Below are 18,593 nucleotides of genomic sequence, written 5' to 3' on the forward strand. Positions count from 1 at the left end.
TGATATCAAATTGAAATCAGAATGCACAAGCTTGAGTTGTCTCTATCCCAAAAAAAAAAAAAATTCTCGAGTTGTCTCCATTGGTATAATTTAGTGGTTTATTGTGAGGATATTTTACATTTTTTTTTTTTGAAGGATGGATATTTTACATATATGTTGATCTCCGATCTCCACACATTGTCATTTTCGTGTATTTATTTGAGCATATGTTAGCTACCATCCAAATAACAAAATAAATAAGTGACATTGATCCTCTAAAAAAAAAAAGTGATATTGAGTTTAAATTTAGTCTATCAAATATAACAATGTTCAAACTTTTGAGTGAAGCTTTTTCATCTATGATGTTCGATGAATCTATGGATTAACTTTTTTTCTTTTTAGGAAGATAAATTAGTCGACCTACATTATAATATTCAAACTTTCAAAACTATACTCAAACTCCAAACATTTCACACACAAAAAAATAGAGATTTTTTTTTTTTTAAGGAAAACATAAAGAGACTTTGAAGAGTTTAAGTGAAAGAAAATGACATATATACTATATTTACTTAATTTTGAAAATAGAGGATTTAATATGTTACATGAAGACAAAAACGTACATAATTTCAACCAAAAGTGTAGATATGTCAAAAAAAAAAAGTTCTAACTTCTAAAAAAAAAATGTTCTAACTTTGGTACTAATACTATAGTCCATTTCATAAAGCATAATAGATTAAAAATTGACCTTCCAATATTACAACAACTCAAACCCCCGCTATATCCTATATGTACACTTTCAAAATTAATTTTCCGTAAATATCTAAAGGGGAGACTCATCTTAATAGTGGGGTGGGTGACACATATAGGTCTAGCGGCGCAACTTGTTATCAGTTTGCCTCCTATTCATGCGTAATTAATATTGATAGTAAAAAAAGATTAAAGAATAATCATGGGTGGTTGCTTGTCCTTAATTATGGTTTGAAGAAGTTAGCATGTAACCCTTTATCAGCCAAAGTCCTTATAGCAGCAACCACCAAAAGAACACTTAGAAGCATCCCTAAACAACCAAGTACAAGATTAAACAACCAGATTGCACCATTTTTACGAGGTTTCTTAAGAGATAACCACATGAAACAAGGGTATGCATATGTGAGAGGCACTAGGGTCATTCCACCTATCAGAGCTGAAAGGCTTGGTAAGAATGGGAATGTTACAGCAATAAAAAATGTGAACCCTCCAAAGAATAAGCGAAAGCATGTTCTCAACCATCTTGGACATTTTTGATTTTTTATGACTGTGTATCTTAGCTCCAAGTTGTCAAATACAGGCATTGCATAGACTTGGAAGCTAGTTAAACAATGTAGTATCACCCAAACATAAAGTGCGCCAATCGAGAATTTTGTTGCTTGTTCTTTGTGGAATTGTGGGAACGCAGTTAACAATCCTTTATCAGGTATCTGAAAGCAACATGAATACAGACGATTAAATATTATTTAGGGTTTCATTTATAAATAAAATTATATTGTCTGTTAATCTTAATCGTCAATTTACACATGAATAGTTGTTGTGATGTGCTGACCTGATTTCCATATGCCCAAAATCCGGCGATTGCGATGGGAATGACACACGCGGCAATGAGTATATACGCAATGGTCACTCCTCTACGCATTGGTTCTTTCGATGTTTCTTTCAAATTTGACGGCATAGTCCCCTGCAAAGCAAAAACAAAGTTTTTAAACTAATTTTCAACTAATTACTTATAGTAAGATGTATCATATCATATTATCATATCACATTTTAAAAATGACATTGTTCTTTAAAATGAAATAGTCTATACGTAAACGCAACACACTACACATATATGCAATTGCTATTATGGTATCAATGATTTTTTAATTTTTTGCAATTTCAATTGCTTTCATGAATTAGGAATGTATTTTGAGTATGTTACCTACCTGAATTTCAAGCACAAGATTGTGACCTCTGAAAGCTAGCACAATAATTCCAATAGCATTCAAAATGTCACTAATCTTCACCACGGTAACTTCTTGTGACACCAATGTAGTATTGTAGGACACACCCATTGGCCTACCTTTCTTAACAGAAAGTGACCAAAAAAGTGTGCAGTAACTTATAGAGGCAACAGCCCCTACCAAAGAGATAGCAGCCATTGAGTTAAGGTTAGGCAACTGAGCAATAAGAATTGCCAAACAAGTAAACACTAAGAACCACTCGACTCCGCTCAGCGAGTGCGCGCTGCACATCGTCCCATCATCGTTTTCGCAAAGAATCTTGAATAATTGCTTCATTGTCCCACCACCGGTGATTATAAACATTACACAGCTGCCTCCTGATAGGTACATTACTGGAAATAATGCAGCTATTTTTCCTAACCTTGCACCTATAATTAATATTCAAAGGATTTGTTAATTATAATTTAGCATTTCTATTTTTGACTAATGTAACTTTGAAAATGAAATTAAAACAAAGAAAACAGAATAAGATAAAGTATTAATTTCTATCATAGTGATAGATTAGAGATAGTGCAGTCGACATATATAGGTGTGGTCCTGCTTGGTTCAACTATTGTTGGCAATATGAAAACGAGTTATGTCCATTAAATATGTATGGTTCAACTAGTGCACTCGACATATAAACGTAGCTCAATTGATATGAACATTGCATTATATATGTATGGGCCGAGTTTGAACCCCGAATTTTCTACTTATTCACTTTTTTTTTTGACAAGTTCTACTTATTCACTTTAAAGGGTGAATTTATAATTACTAGGTTACTTGCAAAATAAAATTAATAATAAGGGAAATGCACTTACCAAAGGCAGACATTGCAAGGAAGAGGTATCTACTGTGACGTTTTCCAGAAGGAGATTCATGAAGCTCAATAAGGAGAAATATGGTATAAAGTTGCCAAATGAATGCTATTGATAAACACACACTACCCCATGCCCTGCAAATAATTGACATTGATAAATTTTAGTATGCTGCAGTGAAACTATATGTCAATTGTGACTTGCAGAGATATTTTTTTTTTGACAAACGTAGAGATATTTTTTTTATTAGTCTCAAAATAAAGAGATTTACTATTATAGTTCTTTCTGTATAAATATTTTATTGTGTCAATAATTCAAACATACGTTTTAAAATTCTAAATTATGTCCATTAGATGTCAAGTTCAGTACAATAAGAGTTTAATCTTATAATATTAAGGGATGAAGTTCAAATCCTTTCAAGACGGGGCACAACATTGTTATTAGTCATCACTTTATTTTTATAAATTGGAGATGGGGAAATTTTGTTTGAGTTAAAGTGATATTAATGACCATTTTACAATATTAAGCTCAATATCATTTATTTTTTGGTAGAAAAGCTCAATCTCACTTTAATGAATAGAGTAATAATTTGCCAATTTCCATGGTTTTATAAATCTAAATTATTATTATAGACATTGAGGCCTGCCTTACTCATATACAAATTTGAATTGGCTTTGCATGTCTTTTTTACTATATGAGGGTTTGTAGGTCTTTGAGCTACCTAAGTTGTTATTTGGCATATAGTCAGCATTGGTTAAACCTTTTCATAAAGGACATAAATAAAATGTTAATATGAGACTTTATAGTCAACATTTGCTATATATAGTCATCATGTGTTCCTTTTCTAATTATAAAATATAATATGCAAGTTCCTTAAAAAAAAATTAATATACAAGTATAAATTGTTTAATAAACCTGTCATCCAATATTATCTATTGAAGACCAGAGTCATAATTTTTTTCTAAAAAGTCTAACTGGACCGATTTCGGTATGAGTTTTCAACAAAATAATTGAATAAAAAAATATGGTAAAGTTAGAAGAACTTTCTACGAAGCTTTACAAAGATTCATAAATTCAACCTTTGATATGAAAATCAAACTGTGTTGATTTGTTGGTTGTTTGAATGCAGGAAAAATCTTTGACTATAAACATTTTAGAATAGATGTATATGTGTAACATCTATAATTCTTTACAAAGAACGTATATACGATGACATCAACGACAATTTTACAATGATCCAATATAAGATTTTCATTGTTTGAAGTTATAATGTCAAACTTTTATCATCGAGTTGTCAGTTTTGAGAAAGAAATATATAATTAGGCAATTAGTTTTTTAGATTGTCAAGGAAGATTCACGCGTGTTTCTTCAAACTTAATCAAGATTCTGAGTTCGAATACAGTCTTGGATATGTATGCAGTAGCGTTAAAACTCTTAAGGAAAGTTTGTCACTCATTTGAGTCCCATAAGACTCGAGCGATTAGTCTCAACAAATTGTACGGACAGTGGAGATACTCAGTTTAAAAAAAATTGTCAAGGAAGATCATGAAAAGTCTGAATCTAACTAACTTATTTAAGGCTAACTAACTTATTTAATAAGCAACCTATATGACACAATCTTTTGAAAAGTAGCACTGATTTTTCCTTTGGTTACTTTGAAAAGTACTCATTCGGTATAATATGTTACTGTTACCTAAGTGTTAGGTTAGGATACGTACCAACCAAGAGTTGCAAAGGCCACAGGAAGCATGAGAGCTTGAAATCCAATGTTGGAATTAAGAATATGATAAGTTGCAAATCTGGCATTACCATTTCTGGATTCTGTGATAGGAAGCCACTCATCTTTTGGATGTTGATTTTGTTGGACACTTGGTGAAGAAGGGTCAGATTCTGAGCCAAAACTGGTCGTTGGATGATCATGAATGTGTATAACCGTAGGAGATAGTGGAGGTTTAAAATCTGCATCAGAAAATTGCAAAAGAGCAACTTCTGATCTCATATAATCAGCTTCATTCACTTGTCCCATGTTTGTATATTTGGTATATTCAAATACAATACTGATATTAATAATATTAATATTAATTAATAACACTAATTAAAATAAATTCAAGTTGCAAATTTGGACTTGTTAGGAAGATGAAATTCATTTGCAGAGTCTTTGGTTATATATATAGTACTAAGTAACATGATGAAAAACATTGATTCAACTTTACAAATAAATCCTAACGCGTGGATCCCACTCATCAAACTAGGTTACGTCATGTTTCTGATCTCACTGCATATCATGTTTAACACCAAACTATGTAAGTTATAAATAATTTTTTATTTTTATTTGACTGAAATGATGAAGCCAAAATATATAATAATCTCCATGCACTTCTATATAATTATTAGAGTAATAATATACTTCTGCTTCCTGATCTCATGGGATACGTACCACATAATATCATAATTTGTGTGTTACTTTTAATAATGAGTTTAATTAACTTTGATGCTGCTTCCAAAAAAAAAAAAAACTGATGCTAAAATTCTAGTTAAAAACACATAATTTTTCAACTCATTTATCTCTAAACCCTAAATAGTCAAAACCTGGTAATGTAAACATATCCTTTTTAGGACAAAGAACCATAACTCAATTTATGAATTCGTCTATTAATTATAGGCTTATATGCACTTTTGGACCCCTATCTTTTCAAAAGTTGCGGTTATGGATCCCTAACTAATTTAAATACAAAACAGCCCCCTATGTTTTGATTCTTTGGCAGTTTTGGACCCCCAGTCCATTATTGACTCGGTCAACGCTGACGTGGCACCCTAAGTGAGGTGCCACGTGTCAATTTTTTTTTTTTTTTTGCTTTGGGGGTCCAAAACTGCCAAAGAATCAAAACATAGGGGACTGTTTTGTATTTAAATTAGTTAGGGGTCCATAACCGCAACTTTTGAAAAAATATAGGTCCAAAAGTGCAATTAAATCTTAATTATAAGGTAGCTCTTACCTGGTTAAAAATATCGAATCTTCCATTGCCCAAGATGGTAGTAAGGATACATATTTTTTTTTTATTTTTAAAATCAACTGTTGTAATTTCAGTAATTAAGTTCTTAGAAGACAAATGAGACTGAGTAGAAGACTTGACTTATGAACTAGTAGTGGCGTTTACCCAACAACTAGGATGTTTGGAGAATTGAGTTTCAGTTTCCAAATCGACTCCTACGTTAAAGTTATTAAAGTGTTCAACAAAGAGAGTCCGCAAGCAATCGGAAGCATCTTCTTCGTTGCACTCATTTGGTGGCGATGGCGATGACATCATGACTAAATTTTTTATTTTTGAATGGAAAAACATCATGATTGAATCTGTTAAATATTTTATCCTTTAATCAAACATAATAGATAAAAAAATTGACATGAATAAGTGACACATAGAAAAGATCAATTAGGATCTTAAAACAATAATTTATTGTTTCAATATAATTAATATAAGAGTGATGATACATGTACCACCCCATGTGGCAATACACCTTTTACATCCACACAAAATTCTGACACGTGGCAACTTGGACCCCACACAAATAGAAGATAAAGTGCGGTTGTGAGATGAACTTACCAAAATATCCCTAATATATGGGATGTACAATAGGGTGTAGAAATAAAGGGTGTTCATGTAACATTTTCCTTAATATAATGAATAATCGTGGATAGTTGCTTGCCCAACCAAACACCCAAAGAAGAACTTATTCCAACACTCCTTTGGATTAACTTCTTTCGACGTTTCTTTGAAATTTGACGGCAGAGTCCTTTGCAAAGAAAAAAACAGTTTTTCAAACTAATTTCCAACTAATTATTAATAGTAAAATTCATCTATCATATCACATTTAAAAAGAACATTACTTCTCCAAAATGAAATAATCTATACGTAAACGCAATACCATCACTATTCACTAACATATGTGCAATTGCTATTATGGTGGTATCAAAAGTTTTTTTTTTTTTTTTTTTTTTTTGCAATTTCAATTGCTATCAAGAATTAGGAACGTATCTTTCAAAAAAAAAGAATAGAATTAGAAATGTATCATGCACATGGATATATCATATCTACTCCAATATTGGTAGCATGCCCGCATGGTATATTTGCGTTTAAAATGCTGATTATGCCAAATTTATGTAAATACATCAATGGATATAATTTTTGGAAGATAATAAAACTTGTCCAACTACTATATTTAATTTTCAAGGGAAAGATAAGGGGTGAATCACAATGAGATTTGAATTATGTCATTAGTAACAAATGAGTATGAACCATATTTGACATATTAAATCATAATATCTTATAAAATGTACTTGAATTTGGATCATTTGTCGCAACCACGCAGGTGCATATCAACCATAGAATTGTTGCATCTACTTTGCAAGTATGCAGCAGTCGCAAATGATCCAAATTAAATGTAATAATTGTTTTTTTTCAAAGATTAATAATATGTATTATCCAGAAGTTCTAGCTCAACTGGCAAAATGTCGACATTGTTAGGTCGGATGCCATGACCGGGGTTCGAACTCCGGTACCTCCACTTATGTGTGTGAGTTTATAATGACTTTGTCATTTTGTCTATCTACCAAAAAAAAAAGTGTATTACGTAGGCTGATTTGGGTTGGGTTTGGCCTAACCCAAGACCCAAATCATATAAAATACTCCGATTTAGATGAGGTAAAATAACCACTTATTACATTATTGAACTGGTTTGGGCAAACCCAATGATTATGGTTTGAGTTGGGTTGGGTAGTGGATTACCCAAATTATTTTTATGTTTTTTTGTTAATATTATATTAATAAATGATGAGACTTCATATTTTTTCATAAAAATTACTCAACTTTTTATTTTCTAAAAAAAATTGTAGAACATATTTTCACTATATTTTAGCATAAAAAAATAATAAATGATAAATATCAAATAATGAATTTCATCATAAAATACTCGCAACAAACTAAAGTTGCATGCCATCAAATTGCATTAGTATCAAAATAACCAAAGAGTGCAACATCCGAATTTGTAACTCTAACATGTTTTGATTTTTAATATAAAGAATATCTTTTCTCAATTTTGAAAATTAGATTTGTAACTCTCAACATCCGAATTTTGAAATTTATGAGCAAAATCTTATTTTTTGTTGAGGAAATGACCAAAATATTTTGTTTCTCCGTCTTCCCAATGAAAATAATAATAAAATTGTTGGTATTATTAGGTTTGAGTCTGGTTTCACTTAAAATCCGTTATTTTTTATGAATTTTTCATTTTTAAAATCATATTCGCCCAATTACCTAATTAAGCTCACTTTTTTAGTTTTTTAATGGGTTTAACTGGGCTTTTGTGAGTTGACCTAACCCATATACACCTATTAGCCTACCATTCTTAACAGAAAGGGACAAAAAAAAAATGTGCTGTAACTTAGAGGCAACAACCCCCACAAAAAGACAGCAGCCAATAAGAATTGCCAAACAAGTAGTCCCTTCGGAGGAATTGTAAGGTCTTTGAGTCGCCTAAGTCGTTTATTTGGTCTATAGTCAGCATTAAACCTTTTCATAAAGGACATAAATAAAATGTTTGTATGAGGCTTTGTAGTGAACATTTAGTATATACATACAGTCAGCATGTGTTGCTTTTCTAAATAATAATTTATTGGGTTAAATATGTTTTTGGTCCCTATAAATATGTCAACTTTTCATTTTAGTTCCTCTAAAATTTTCCTTCAACTTTTAGTCCTTATAAAATTTTCAATCTTCACTTTTGGTCCCTCTTTTAAAGTAAACTCATATGTAGAATTCATATTATTTAATAAAATTTTCCAGAAAAATTCAAAATATTATAAGAATCACTCCACAAAAAATTCAGAATTTTTTAACACAACATGAATTTAATATGAATTTTTATATTTTTTATGGTTAAAAATTCATATTTAATTTGTGTTTTGTTAAAAAAATCTAATTTTTTTTAGGAATTTCTTTTAGAATATTTTACACATTTCTGCATAATTTCATTAAAAAAATACAAAAATTAAATTAAAAATAGAGACCAAAAGTAGTGATTGAAAATTTTATAGGGACTAAAAGTTGAAGGAAAATTTTAGAGGAACTAAAACGAAAAATTGACATATTTATAAGGACCAAAAACATATTTAACCCTAACTTATTTATGAGCAGATATCATATATACAATCCTTTGACAAGTAGTACTGATTTTTCTTTTGGTTGCTTTGAAAAGTATAATACTGTTACCTAATGTAAAAAATAAATACTAAATAAATAATGTTAGTGTTACCTAAGTATTATTAATATACGTACCAACCAAGAGTTGCAAAGGCCACAGGAAGCATGAGAGCTTGAAATCCAGTGTTGGAATTAAGAACATGAAAAGCTGCATAATAGGTATTACCATTTCACAAGTGTCATATATGCATATTTTTGCTAACAGTTTTATTTTATTTTATATATCTATTAAAAATTCATTTTTAATAGGTCATATATGCATATTAGAAACATTTTTTTGGGGATATATATCTATTAAAAATTCATTTTTAATAGGTCATATATGCATATTTTTGCTAACAGTTTTATTATTTATATATATATAAATTAGTCTTTGGCATATATCACAAGTGTCTTGTGTGGTCCAGTGGAAAGTGTGTGTGAGTGCATGTAACTGGTCGTATCATTAGATTAGTTCAATTCCTCCATGTATCATTTTTTTTCTAGCCACATACTCTTAAAATTTATTTTTATAGAACAAGTTTTTTAAGAATTAAATATAGTAGTTTGGACAAAGTTTTATTATCTTCCAAAAATTATATAAAGTAGTTTCTTATAGTAGTTGGAAAGTATATCTAGCGTGTTTGACAAATTTGCTGACATCATTAAACCCCATTTTTCTTTTTTGAAGGAACATCATTAAACCCCATGTTTTGTGAAAGAAAACGCTAAATATACTTTCTTTTTTATAGAACCACATAAAAAAAATACTTTAAATGTGTGTTTGGCCACACGTTTTTTTTCAGTCAAACGTGCTTTTACTTTCTCAAACGCGGTTTCTGCAAAAAAAAAAATTATTTGGATGAATGAAAACTGAGTTCAGGAAACGCAGTTTAAGGCTCAAAACGCTGGTTCCGTTGAAGCTGGTATTCCTAGCTTCTGCGGCAGATAAAACGTGGTTTTGGCTGAGTGGCAGATACTTTACCAAAATGCCCATAACGCCAGGATTGGAGATCTGTCATAATTTTTCAGATTTGCAGGAGAAATAGAGAGAAGAGTGGAAAAACATGAAAAAATTAAACTTGAAACAAAGAAAATAAATCAAAGTTGTTTGATTTTATTTGTGAGCAAAGTTTTACTCGGTGTTTTATTGAGTTGTTTCGTTTATGCAGTAAGCAAACCTTTTCTTTTGGTTTGAGAAGACAAAGGAACAGGTAATGAATGGATAAAGGCCCAATCCTTTTTATTCATTTTTTCTTAAAAAGCCTAATTTCAAACAAAAGAGTTGAAATTTATTTATTAGTTTTATTAGGGAATTTATTAGTTATAACTCTTATTAATTAATATTATTTTGAAATGAAATAAAAATCCATTTATGAAAAGTTGAAATAATTATCTAAAATAAAGATGAGATATTTAGTTTTAAATACAATTAAAAAGATGTTCTAAAAAAATACAATTAAAATGGTAAGTTGGTCATTACCCATTTAAAATCAATTTTGATTCAAACTATCCAAACAACATCAACTCATAAAAATCACTTAAGTGAGTGTATTCAAACATAATCAATTCACCTCAAACTCACTTTTAACCAAAATCAATTCTCTCAAACTCAATTCTATCAAAATCAATTTTCACCACCGCCATACCAAACACACACTAACTCATTTTGATTTTTAAGTTACAAATGTTAGATATTTTGGTTTCTTTAACTCTATTTTTTTTTCCTTTCATTTTTTGTCTCTTAATTTATAAATAGAAAAATGCTATCGACACATATTTTAACATATATTTTTCAACATACTTTTTTTGATTTGTTGAAATTCACATGAAACTCGCCAAATTTATATTCAACCCACTTAATTTCAATTTTTTCAGCTGTATTCACTTGTTCCATGTGTGTATATTTGGTACATACAAAAACAATTATAGTACTAATATTATACTAATTAATAACACCGATGAAGACACTGCTAAATTAAAAGAAATTCAAGTTGGAATTTGGACTTGTGAAGATGAAATTCATTTGTAGAATCTTTGCTTATATACAAAGTATAGTACAATAACTTGATGAAATACATTGATTCAACTTAAAACAAAAAAAAAATGATTTTCTTTTTTCAACAAAAAAAAAACACTACGGCCAATTAAAAAGAAAAAACTACCACACTTTTCTTTTTCTCAGTTTCTGTGTTTCCCTTCCATTTCTCCACAACTTTCTTCACTGTTTCTACACCCTTCCTCATCTCTTAATACACAGTTGCAATTTCTTCTTCCTCTATCTCTCAATAATTTCATTCCATTCTTTCTACCATCCTTATTGAATAAGCTGAAAGCTTCCTTGTGCAATGACCTTCAACTTGCAGAAGGAAATTCAGATCTGTGTGGTTGAGTTTCAAGGTAAAATACAAGGTTGAAGTGATGTGAAAGGAAGAAAGCTTGTGAGAAAGAGAAATTGGAGACTTGAATTTATGGGTAATTAGGTAAAGTACCTGCCACTTGAGAAATTAAAGGTTGTACCTGCGTTTTCTCTACCGCAGAAGCTAGGAATTCCTGCTTTAACTGTACCTGCGTTTTTGTCTCAAAATTGAGTTTTTTGGAAGTGCTTTTCATTCACCCAAACAAACTGAAATGCCTGGAAACGTGGTTTGAAAAAGTAAACTCCAGTTTGTTCTTTGAAAACGTGTTCCCAAACACACACTAAGTTATACTCCCTCCGTCCCTTAATACATGACACAGTTGACTCCATTACGCATTCCAATGCATAATTTTGAGCTTAAATATCTTGAATAATATGTTAGAAAAAATTATGAAATTTTGATATTTTAAAAATACTCATCGAGACGAATCTAACAACATCTTATATGATATTATTTATCTATGTACATTAGTAGAAAAATATGGTCAAAGTAAACTAGGTCAACATTACAAATTTTCAAATAGGTCATCTATTGCGGGACTGAGGGAGTACTTACTTTCTTTAAAGGAAAATGTTACATGAACACCCTTTATTCATACACCTCATTGTACACCCCATGCACTAGGGACATTTTGATAAATTCATCTCATAACCACACTTTCTCTTCTATTTGTGTGGGGTCCAGGTTGCCATATGTCAGAATTTTGTATGAGGTAAGGGGTGTATTGTCACATGAGGGTGTACATGTATCACCACTCTTTTTTTAAGAAATTTAAGTTCAATAATATTTTTGAATGTGCACCTTACACCACCATGCCACGCTCCTCCTTGTCCGGCCACCACCGCGTCTCGTATTTGTGGAAGTTGGGTGTCCCAACTTCCGATAACATAGTAAGTAACCAATCTAAGTTATACTTACTCTTTTTTTTTTTTTTGGATGTAAGTTATACTTAAAAATTGTTGTGAATCAGTTAAATGGTTAGAAACTCACTTTGTTAAGGTAAATAAATGGGGTGTTTGGAGTTTGAATCTCGGCTACCAACTGAGTTGAACTTACGGATCTTAAATTTTTCTTTTTATTTGACTAACATGATTAAGCCAAAATATATAATAATGTTCATGCATACTATTATTATTGTAGTAATAAATTAATAATATATTTCCGCATCCTAACCATAATATCGTAATATCTTAAGAAGTTCAAATTTATTTTGGGATTACGTTTCGCTGGACCAATTTGATTATGTACTTCTGTAGCATCACAGGGAAAGTTAAGTGGTGTATTGCAAGATATACGAAATTATTGTTCTGCCAATTTGGAGAATTCTTGAAAATGATGTTTTCCAAATACATCAAGGGAAACACAAAGCGTCTATTGTCGGTGTTGTACACAGCAGTGACCCTTCTCTACTTCTCACCATAGGATTATCTTATGCTTTGTTGCTTGTTTCTGCCACTTCCTAGCCATTTGGATGATTTTCTTGGTACCAAGAATATAATCAATGAAGTTGGAACCTTTTATAATTATAGTCCAGCAGACAATTTCCTTAAGTTGCGCTAAGTGGAAGCAAATTAAAACCACATGTCACGCATATATTAGTACTAGTTGAGAGCTAGTAAAATTATGTCATGTTAAAAGGATAACACTTGGATCAAATTGTTAAGATTAAAGAAGTCATTGCCTTGTACCTCTTCCACATTTTTGTCCTCATGGATATAGTTTAGTTGATAGAGACATTACAATTAAAGTGTGAAATTCTAATCATAATGTTATTCGACAATAAAAAAAAATTCACCATATTTTTCACTAAAAACATACAAAATACTTAAAACATGGTTAAAAAGATACACCACCATCTAAATATATGTGGAAGTAGTTACGAGTTCGTGAGTTTTTTAACCTTTTTTGTGAGAAGCATTCCAAAATTGAAATAAGTTTCATCGTAAAAATTTACTATGGAATTGACGTGGCAAATGGAGAAACGGACATGGTACGCTTTGAATTGTTTAATTCTATGTAACAACGACAATGTGTGTTTGATGTCTAAAAACTAAACTGAATTGGACCAAAAAGAAGCAATTCATGACCTACACTTTAGTTCTTTTCAATGTGGGGTGGCTTGGTTTAACAATTTGATTCAATATTTTTTAACATTTCAATTTGTTTTTTAACAATCCTTAATCGGTTAATAATAGTAATTTAGTACAATTCGGTTCACAAAGAATCAGTTTGGTTCGAAAAGGTACAACTATATTTTTCATAAAGGTAGTAAATGGTTAATTAGAAAACACAAAGTTACATGTCTTTTTACTCGTCTCTTCCCTTTTTATCTTGTCAACCGTCATAAATACTCTAGTTTCTTCTCCTTCATATACCTAAGAGAGGTGATTTATAGTCAATTTTAACAAAAAAATTATTCATCTAACTCGTTTTTCTCTTTCTCTTTTATTGAAATAAGTGATTTTCACATCTATTTTGTTTTTTATTTTGGGATTTTGTCGTCATAGTGCGACGTTGGTTTGTTCGTTGTCTTTGTGCGGTGTTGTCTGTCTTTCTTGTTTCGTTCAGGCATTTGTTCCGTTCAGATTGTCAGATTAGCTTCGATCTAGTGCATATCCAATCAATGATTTTGACGTCGTCCACGTTGCAGATCTGAAGACATGTGTATTCTGGAGACTTTAATATTATCATATGTGCAGACTTTTGTACTTTGTTGTTTTATGCTATTAACATGGATGTTGTGAGTTTGTTCGCAGATTTATCGTTTTTGTTTTTAACGGATTTGCATTGTATCGATCGATATACTCTATCAATCTAAATGAACGAGTATCGTTTATTTTTGTAAAAAAACACACACAAAATCGGTGCAGCAAATTTTTATACTAATTCGGTTTGGTTCATGACGAACCATTAACATTTGGGATCAATTTTCTCGAATTGTCGTAATAATGCAGCTCAAGTGAATTTTCCTTCTTAAATCGAATGATGAATAGTTCTACATGAGTCGGTGTTCGAGTCCACAGATATTATCATTTAATTATTTCATTTATTAAAATTATAGGTGCAACATGTAAGTATCATTGTCTTATCCGTATTAGTTTTTTTATATGTCTAATTGTGTTTTATGAAGATAAGTGAAGTATGACTTTCATGAATGTTCCTAATGGAATGAACTTATTGAAGTTTGTCACGATTCAACTTGGCATGTGAAGGTGCTTTTATGAATTTGTGAGTGTCCACTTGTTTTATGGTTTATTGGGTGGAAGATAGGACTAGAAGGTAACCAAGTGTACCATAGAAGAAAAATATACATTGAATAAAGGAGAAGTGCAATCAAATAATCAAACAAGTAAGTGTGCATGCCTTTAATTACGAAATTTGTAGGCATTAAATGGGTTATAGACAATTCAAAAGTCGTTACGGGGATGGACCAAATTAATTTAATCAAAAAGGTTGGGAAACTTTAGGGGCCAAATTGTTTGTGAAGTACTAGACACAATTTCTTTGGCAACAACCGAAAACACTACATTGGAAAGCTGTTGTTGATGTTCAAAATGTTTATCCTGCTCAAATAATTGCATAGATTGAGTTGGATTTGTATCCACTTGTGTCACTCTTCATGACCACATGTAATATCACTTTTGGAGCAGTGGCTAAATTCGTAGTGCAGCTAGAACATCAATTATGAATCCTAATGTATATTAGCAACACTTTTGTCGTTGATTTGATTCAACTTAAGAAAAAAGTTTGCTGATTCAAGTTCAACTCACTTGTGATCTTTATTTACACAATTATCTCAAAAATTATTATGTTTTGATGAGTCTTAAAACAAATAGATAAATGGTATTTTATGACAATTTTATCTTTCATTATATTTTTACCTTCAATCTTCAAATAGTTGTATAATGTAAAAAATCAATACACTTTAGTCCCGCTATCAAGGACTATTATTTTTATGTGAAGAAATTTAAACTACAAAATCAAACAAGACAAATTAGTAGGCCCTTTTTCTATAAAAATAAAAATAAAAATTAGTAGGCCCTTTATCTTCATGAGATATATACTACTCAAAGAAAGAAGGATAACATCTACTAAAACTCAATCAAAAGGAGGAGGAGAGTGCCCCATAATAGTGTTTAACCTTGGAGAGATAATTTGTGCCTTTTTTTTTCTTCTTTATATCCTTATTCTTATTAATCATATCAATTAACCTTTGATTGAATTAGATTGTAAAAAATAAAATTTTGTCATGTGATCATGTGTTTAATTATTTATTTCTGTTATTATATGATTGGAACTTTTTTTTTATTAAAAGTGGAAATCATTAACAACCTTGACCGCGAATGGAAGAACATGTAAAACATGCAAAAGCAAAAACATGTAAAATAATACCGTAGAAAAGGTAGTTATGTGACTTTTATTGACTATCAATTTTTTTAAAGAAATTTTATTGACTATCATGTGAACCTAATAATTGGCGTTTATACAACTTTAATATTGATAACCATTGCACTTAGATCATCCATAACGGAGCACCCCACTTTGAGTGCTTGAATAGATCATCTTTGTTCACGTCACTCATTTAATAATACCTAATAAACACTATTTTTCTCCAACCCAGCACCGCAAAGGAAATTACTAAATAGGTTCCACAAATAATTCTATATCATTATATTCAACCAAATTTTATTTATTTCATTATGATTTATTAAATGGGGTGAAGAGAGAGAGTACTTCCATAGTCACCCTTCTCCGTACACACTCAAATATTATACTCCACAATGGGGTGTCTATTTAGTATGGTGCTAAATAGGTGAAGCACCCACAATTGTGGATGGGCGCTCATCCAATTTTTATATCATGTTAAATGAGCTTAGATTTTACTCTTCTCAAAATGATGAAAATATTGGGCCATTGTATATCCTTCATGATATATTGCATTAGTTTTTCTTAATCAAAATATATTGTTTTAGTTTGTACTCGTAAGTTGTTCTTATATAAGAGTACTTTCAGAGATAGGATTGATGTTAGCTGCAACGTTGATTCATTTTTGGTACATAAAGTCAAATGTACATCGATGCAATATGATGTTTGAAATATGAATGCTAAGGAAGCATATGTTTATATTGTATGGTATGTTGCAGGACCATAAGATACTTCATATTTTGAATAAGAAAAGTGGTGAGAAAAATTGTTTCCTTCTCATAATTAATTATATATACAAAACTTGTTATGAGGTACATCAGAACAAGCGACAAAGGTTCTATAATCTATATTCTGAATACAAAAAGTATCAAAATCTCTTCAAAAGCCATAGATAATTATTTGTTCATTTTTTTGCCTAAGATCATGACAGGGATTAGAGGATGCCTCGTTGTGACAAGCATACATGAAAGTGATCAAAGCCTTCTCCATGTCTTCGGGAATCTGTTCTTGGACTAACGAGATCGCATAGTCCAAGAAAACACTATCACACGGCAACATAATAGGTCCATTTCCTGGTAATCCGAACACTTCCTCGGACCATTTAAAGAGTTCTCTAAACACGTTCGTGCTAAGATACTTTAGAGGAACCACAAATCGCTTGCGATCAATGCTGTAAACAACAAAGTGACCCTTATTTACTGATGAAGAGTTCATATCCACTTCGTTTCTTGGGTATGAGATCCTCTTGCGCTTTTCAACCGCCATTTTCTGCCACTTTTTCGCCATTTCTATTAGCCTTTTTGCACTTAACATGGTTTAATTTTCTGAGGATTTAAAAGAGAGAGTAAGCTAAGTTATGATCCAAATTCTGATCTTGGTTGTATTGAATTTGAACAATTGGTATGACATATATACTAAAGAAATTTAGACAACACCATATGGTATTGTTTGAAGAGTGTTATGCTGATAAGGTGCATGGCCATGTGGAGTGATTAATTCACTAACCATAGAAGTGACAAAACAGAAATTGAATTTGAGGGCCATGTATTTTTGGTCTAGACATGATAACTACCAAGAGAAGTATTATTGTAAGCCAATTTGTTTCTTGGAAGTTTTGTGGCATAAATGCTAAAGATGCACAATCGTTTTCTAAACAGCAGGACTTGAACCATACAACATCTTGGGCCCAACAGCTAAGCAGGAGTATGAGTATGAGGTAACATACACCTAAATTATAAGATTAATATAGGTAACACACCCCACTTAAACAGTAAAGTTAGCAAGATGCATGAATATTAAGCAAAAGGAACGGAAACAGTTATATATGTTTCATTTATGGAAAATGCCAAAAGATGTTCTAATTCCAATCGTTAAGAAGTTCAAAGAAGAAATTTTATCTTAGAAATGGTGAATTCAACATGTTGAAAGTATCCTTGTTCTTTTAAGAAGATCTGATTTCATTTATTATACATTTCTTTTTGGAAATTGCTCTTCAAACACTTAGCATTTTGCTCACAAATTTCTCAACCAAACCATTTGTAACTCCTAATGAGGGTATTTTTAAAAGTTTGAAGTACTTATGAGCAATTGAATGGCAAGTTTTGGGCTGGTACCATTGAATGGCCCATTATTGTTCTCAAATATAGAATTTTTGTTTCTGACTCTCTCCCAAAAAAAAATTATATGTTTGCCCTCTATTCAAAATTATTGATGCAATTGTCCTTGTTTTTCATTTGATTTGGCGAGTATACACTATTTTTCATGTTCCTACATGTTCTGACTGTGAAATGGCCAACATGCTTCTTTCATCTTCTTTTTTACATAAAATTAAACATTGTTATAATACATTAAAATTAAACATTGTTATAAACCGCAAACATCTCTTGTACATCTGTGTCGGTCTCGAGTTGTTTATATTCAAATACTTTATCTGATGTCAACAAGATGAAAGATTCTTAGTAATAAATATCAGTCAAAAGAGAGAACACACAAAAAAAAAATTATAGGAGGAGAGGGAGAGAGTGAGAAAGAAGACTAAGATATTGTTTCTTGATAATGTTTATGGGTGTTTGGGTTTTGGAAATATTATAATAAGAGAGAAAAAGAGTGAGAAATATGAGTAGAAGATTGTTTCTTGGTGGTGTTTGGGTTGACGAAAGATTATAAGAGGTCAGGGAGAGACTGAGAAATAAGAGTGAAAGA

At 30.9% G+C, this 18,593-nt stretch overlaps 2 protein-coding genes and 1 long non-coding RNA gene across 3 annotated transcripts; all 3 read right to left on the reverse strand.

Annotated features, from left to right (window-relative positions):
• Window positions 1-670: 670 nt before the first annotated feature.
• Window positions 671-4,956, reverse strand: LOC25492864 (lysine histidine transporter-like 8). The gene is made up of 5 exons (XM_013601131.3): window positions 4,528-4,956; window positions 2,813-2,946; window positions 1,935-2,380; window positions 1,559-1,690; window positions 671-1,436 (listed from the first exon to the last, which is right to left on the reverse strand). The coding sequence occupies exons 1-5, from the start codon at window positions 4,833-4,835 to the stop codon at window positions 951-953; spliced, it is 1,506 nt and encodes a 501-aa protein (XP_013456585.1). The 5' UTR covers window positions 4,836-4,956; the 3' UTR covers window positions 671-950.
• A 6,114-nt stretch (window positions 4,957-11,070) lies between these two features.
• LOC112421369 (uncharacterized) lies at window positions 11,071-11,748 on the reverse strand. Its single transcript, XR_003011656.2, has 2 exons — window positions 11,538-11,748; window positions 11,071-11,425 (listed from the first exon to the last, which is right to left on the reverse strand). It is a non-coding gene; the product is annotated as an uncharacterized lncRNA (long non-coding RNA).
• Window positions 11,749-16,769: 5,021 nt separating this feature from the next.
• LOC25492865 (auxin-responsive protein SAUR68) lies at window positions 16,770-17,177 on the reverse strand. Its single transcript, XM_013601132.2, has one exon. The coding sequence runs from the start codon at window positions 17,175-17,177 to the stop codon at window positions 16,770-16,772; it is 408 nt and encodes a 135-aa protein (XP_013456586.1).
• Window positions 17,178-18,593: the final 1,416 nt, after the last annotated feature.

The sequence above is a fragment of the Medicago truncatula genome, chromosome 4, assembly GCF_003473485.1.
Source record: "Medicago truncatula cultivar Jemalong A17 chromosome 4, MtrunA17r5.0-ANR, whole genome shotgun sequence".
Lineage (NCBI taxonomy): Eukaryota > Viridiplantae > Streptophyta > Magnoliopsida > Fabales > Fabaceae > Medicago > Medicago truncatula.

Excerpts from the sequence above, each read along its gene's own strand:
- LOC25492864 (XM_013601131.3), bottom strand. The coding sequence starts at position 4,835 with ATGGGACAAGTGAATGAAGCTGATTATATGAGATCAGAAGTTGCTCTT. Across the intron at positions 1,691-1,934 it reads ATCTTGTGCTTGAAATTCAG|GGGACTATGCCGTCAAATTT; the intron begins GTAGGTAACATA and ends TTTGCTTTGCAG. Across the intron at positions 1,437-1,558 it reads TTTGGGCATATGGAAATCAG|ATACCTGATAAAGGATTGTT; the intron begins GTCAGCACATCA and ends TGTTGCTTTCAG.
- LOC25492865 (XM_013601132.2), bottom strand. The coding sequence starts at position 17,177 with ATGGCGAAAAAGTGGCAGAAAATGGCGGTTGAAAAGCGCAAGAGGATC.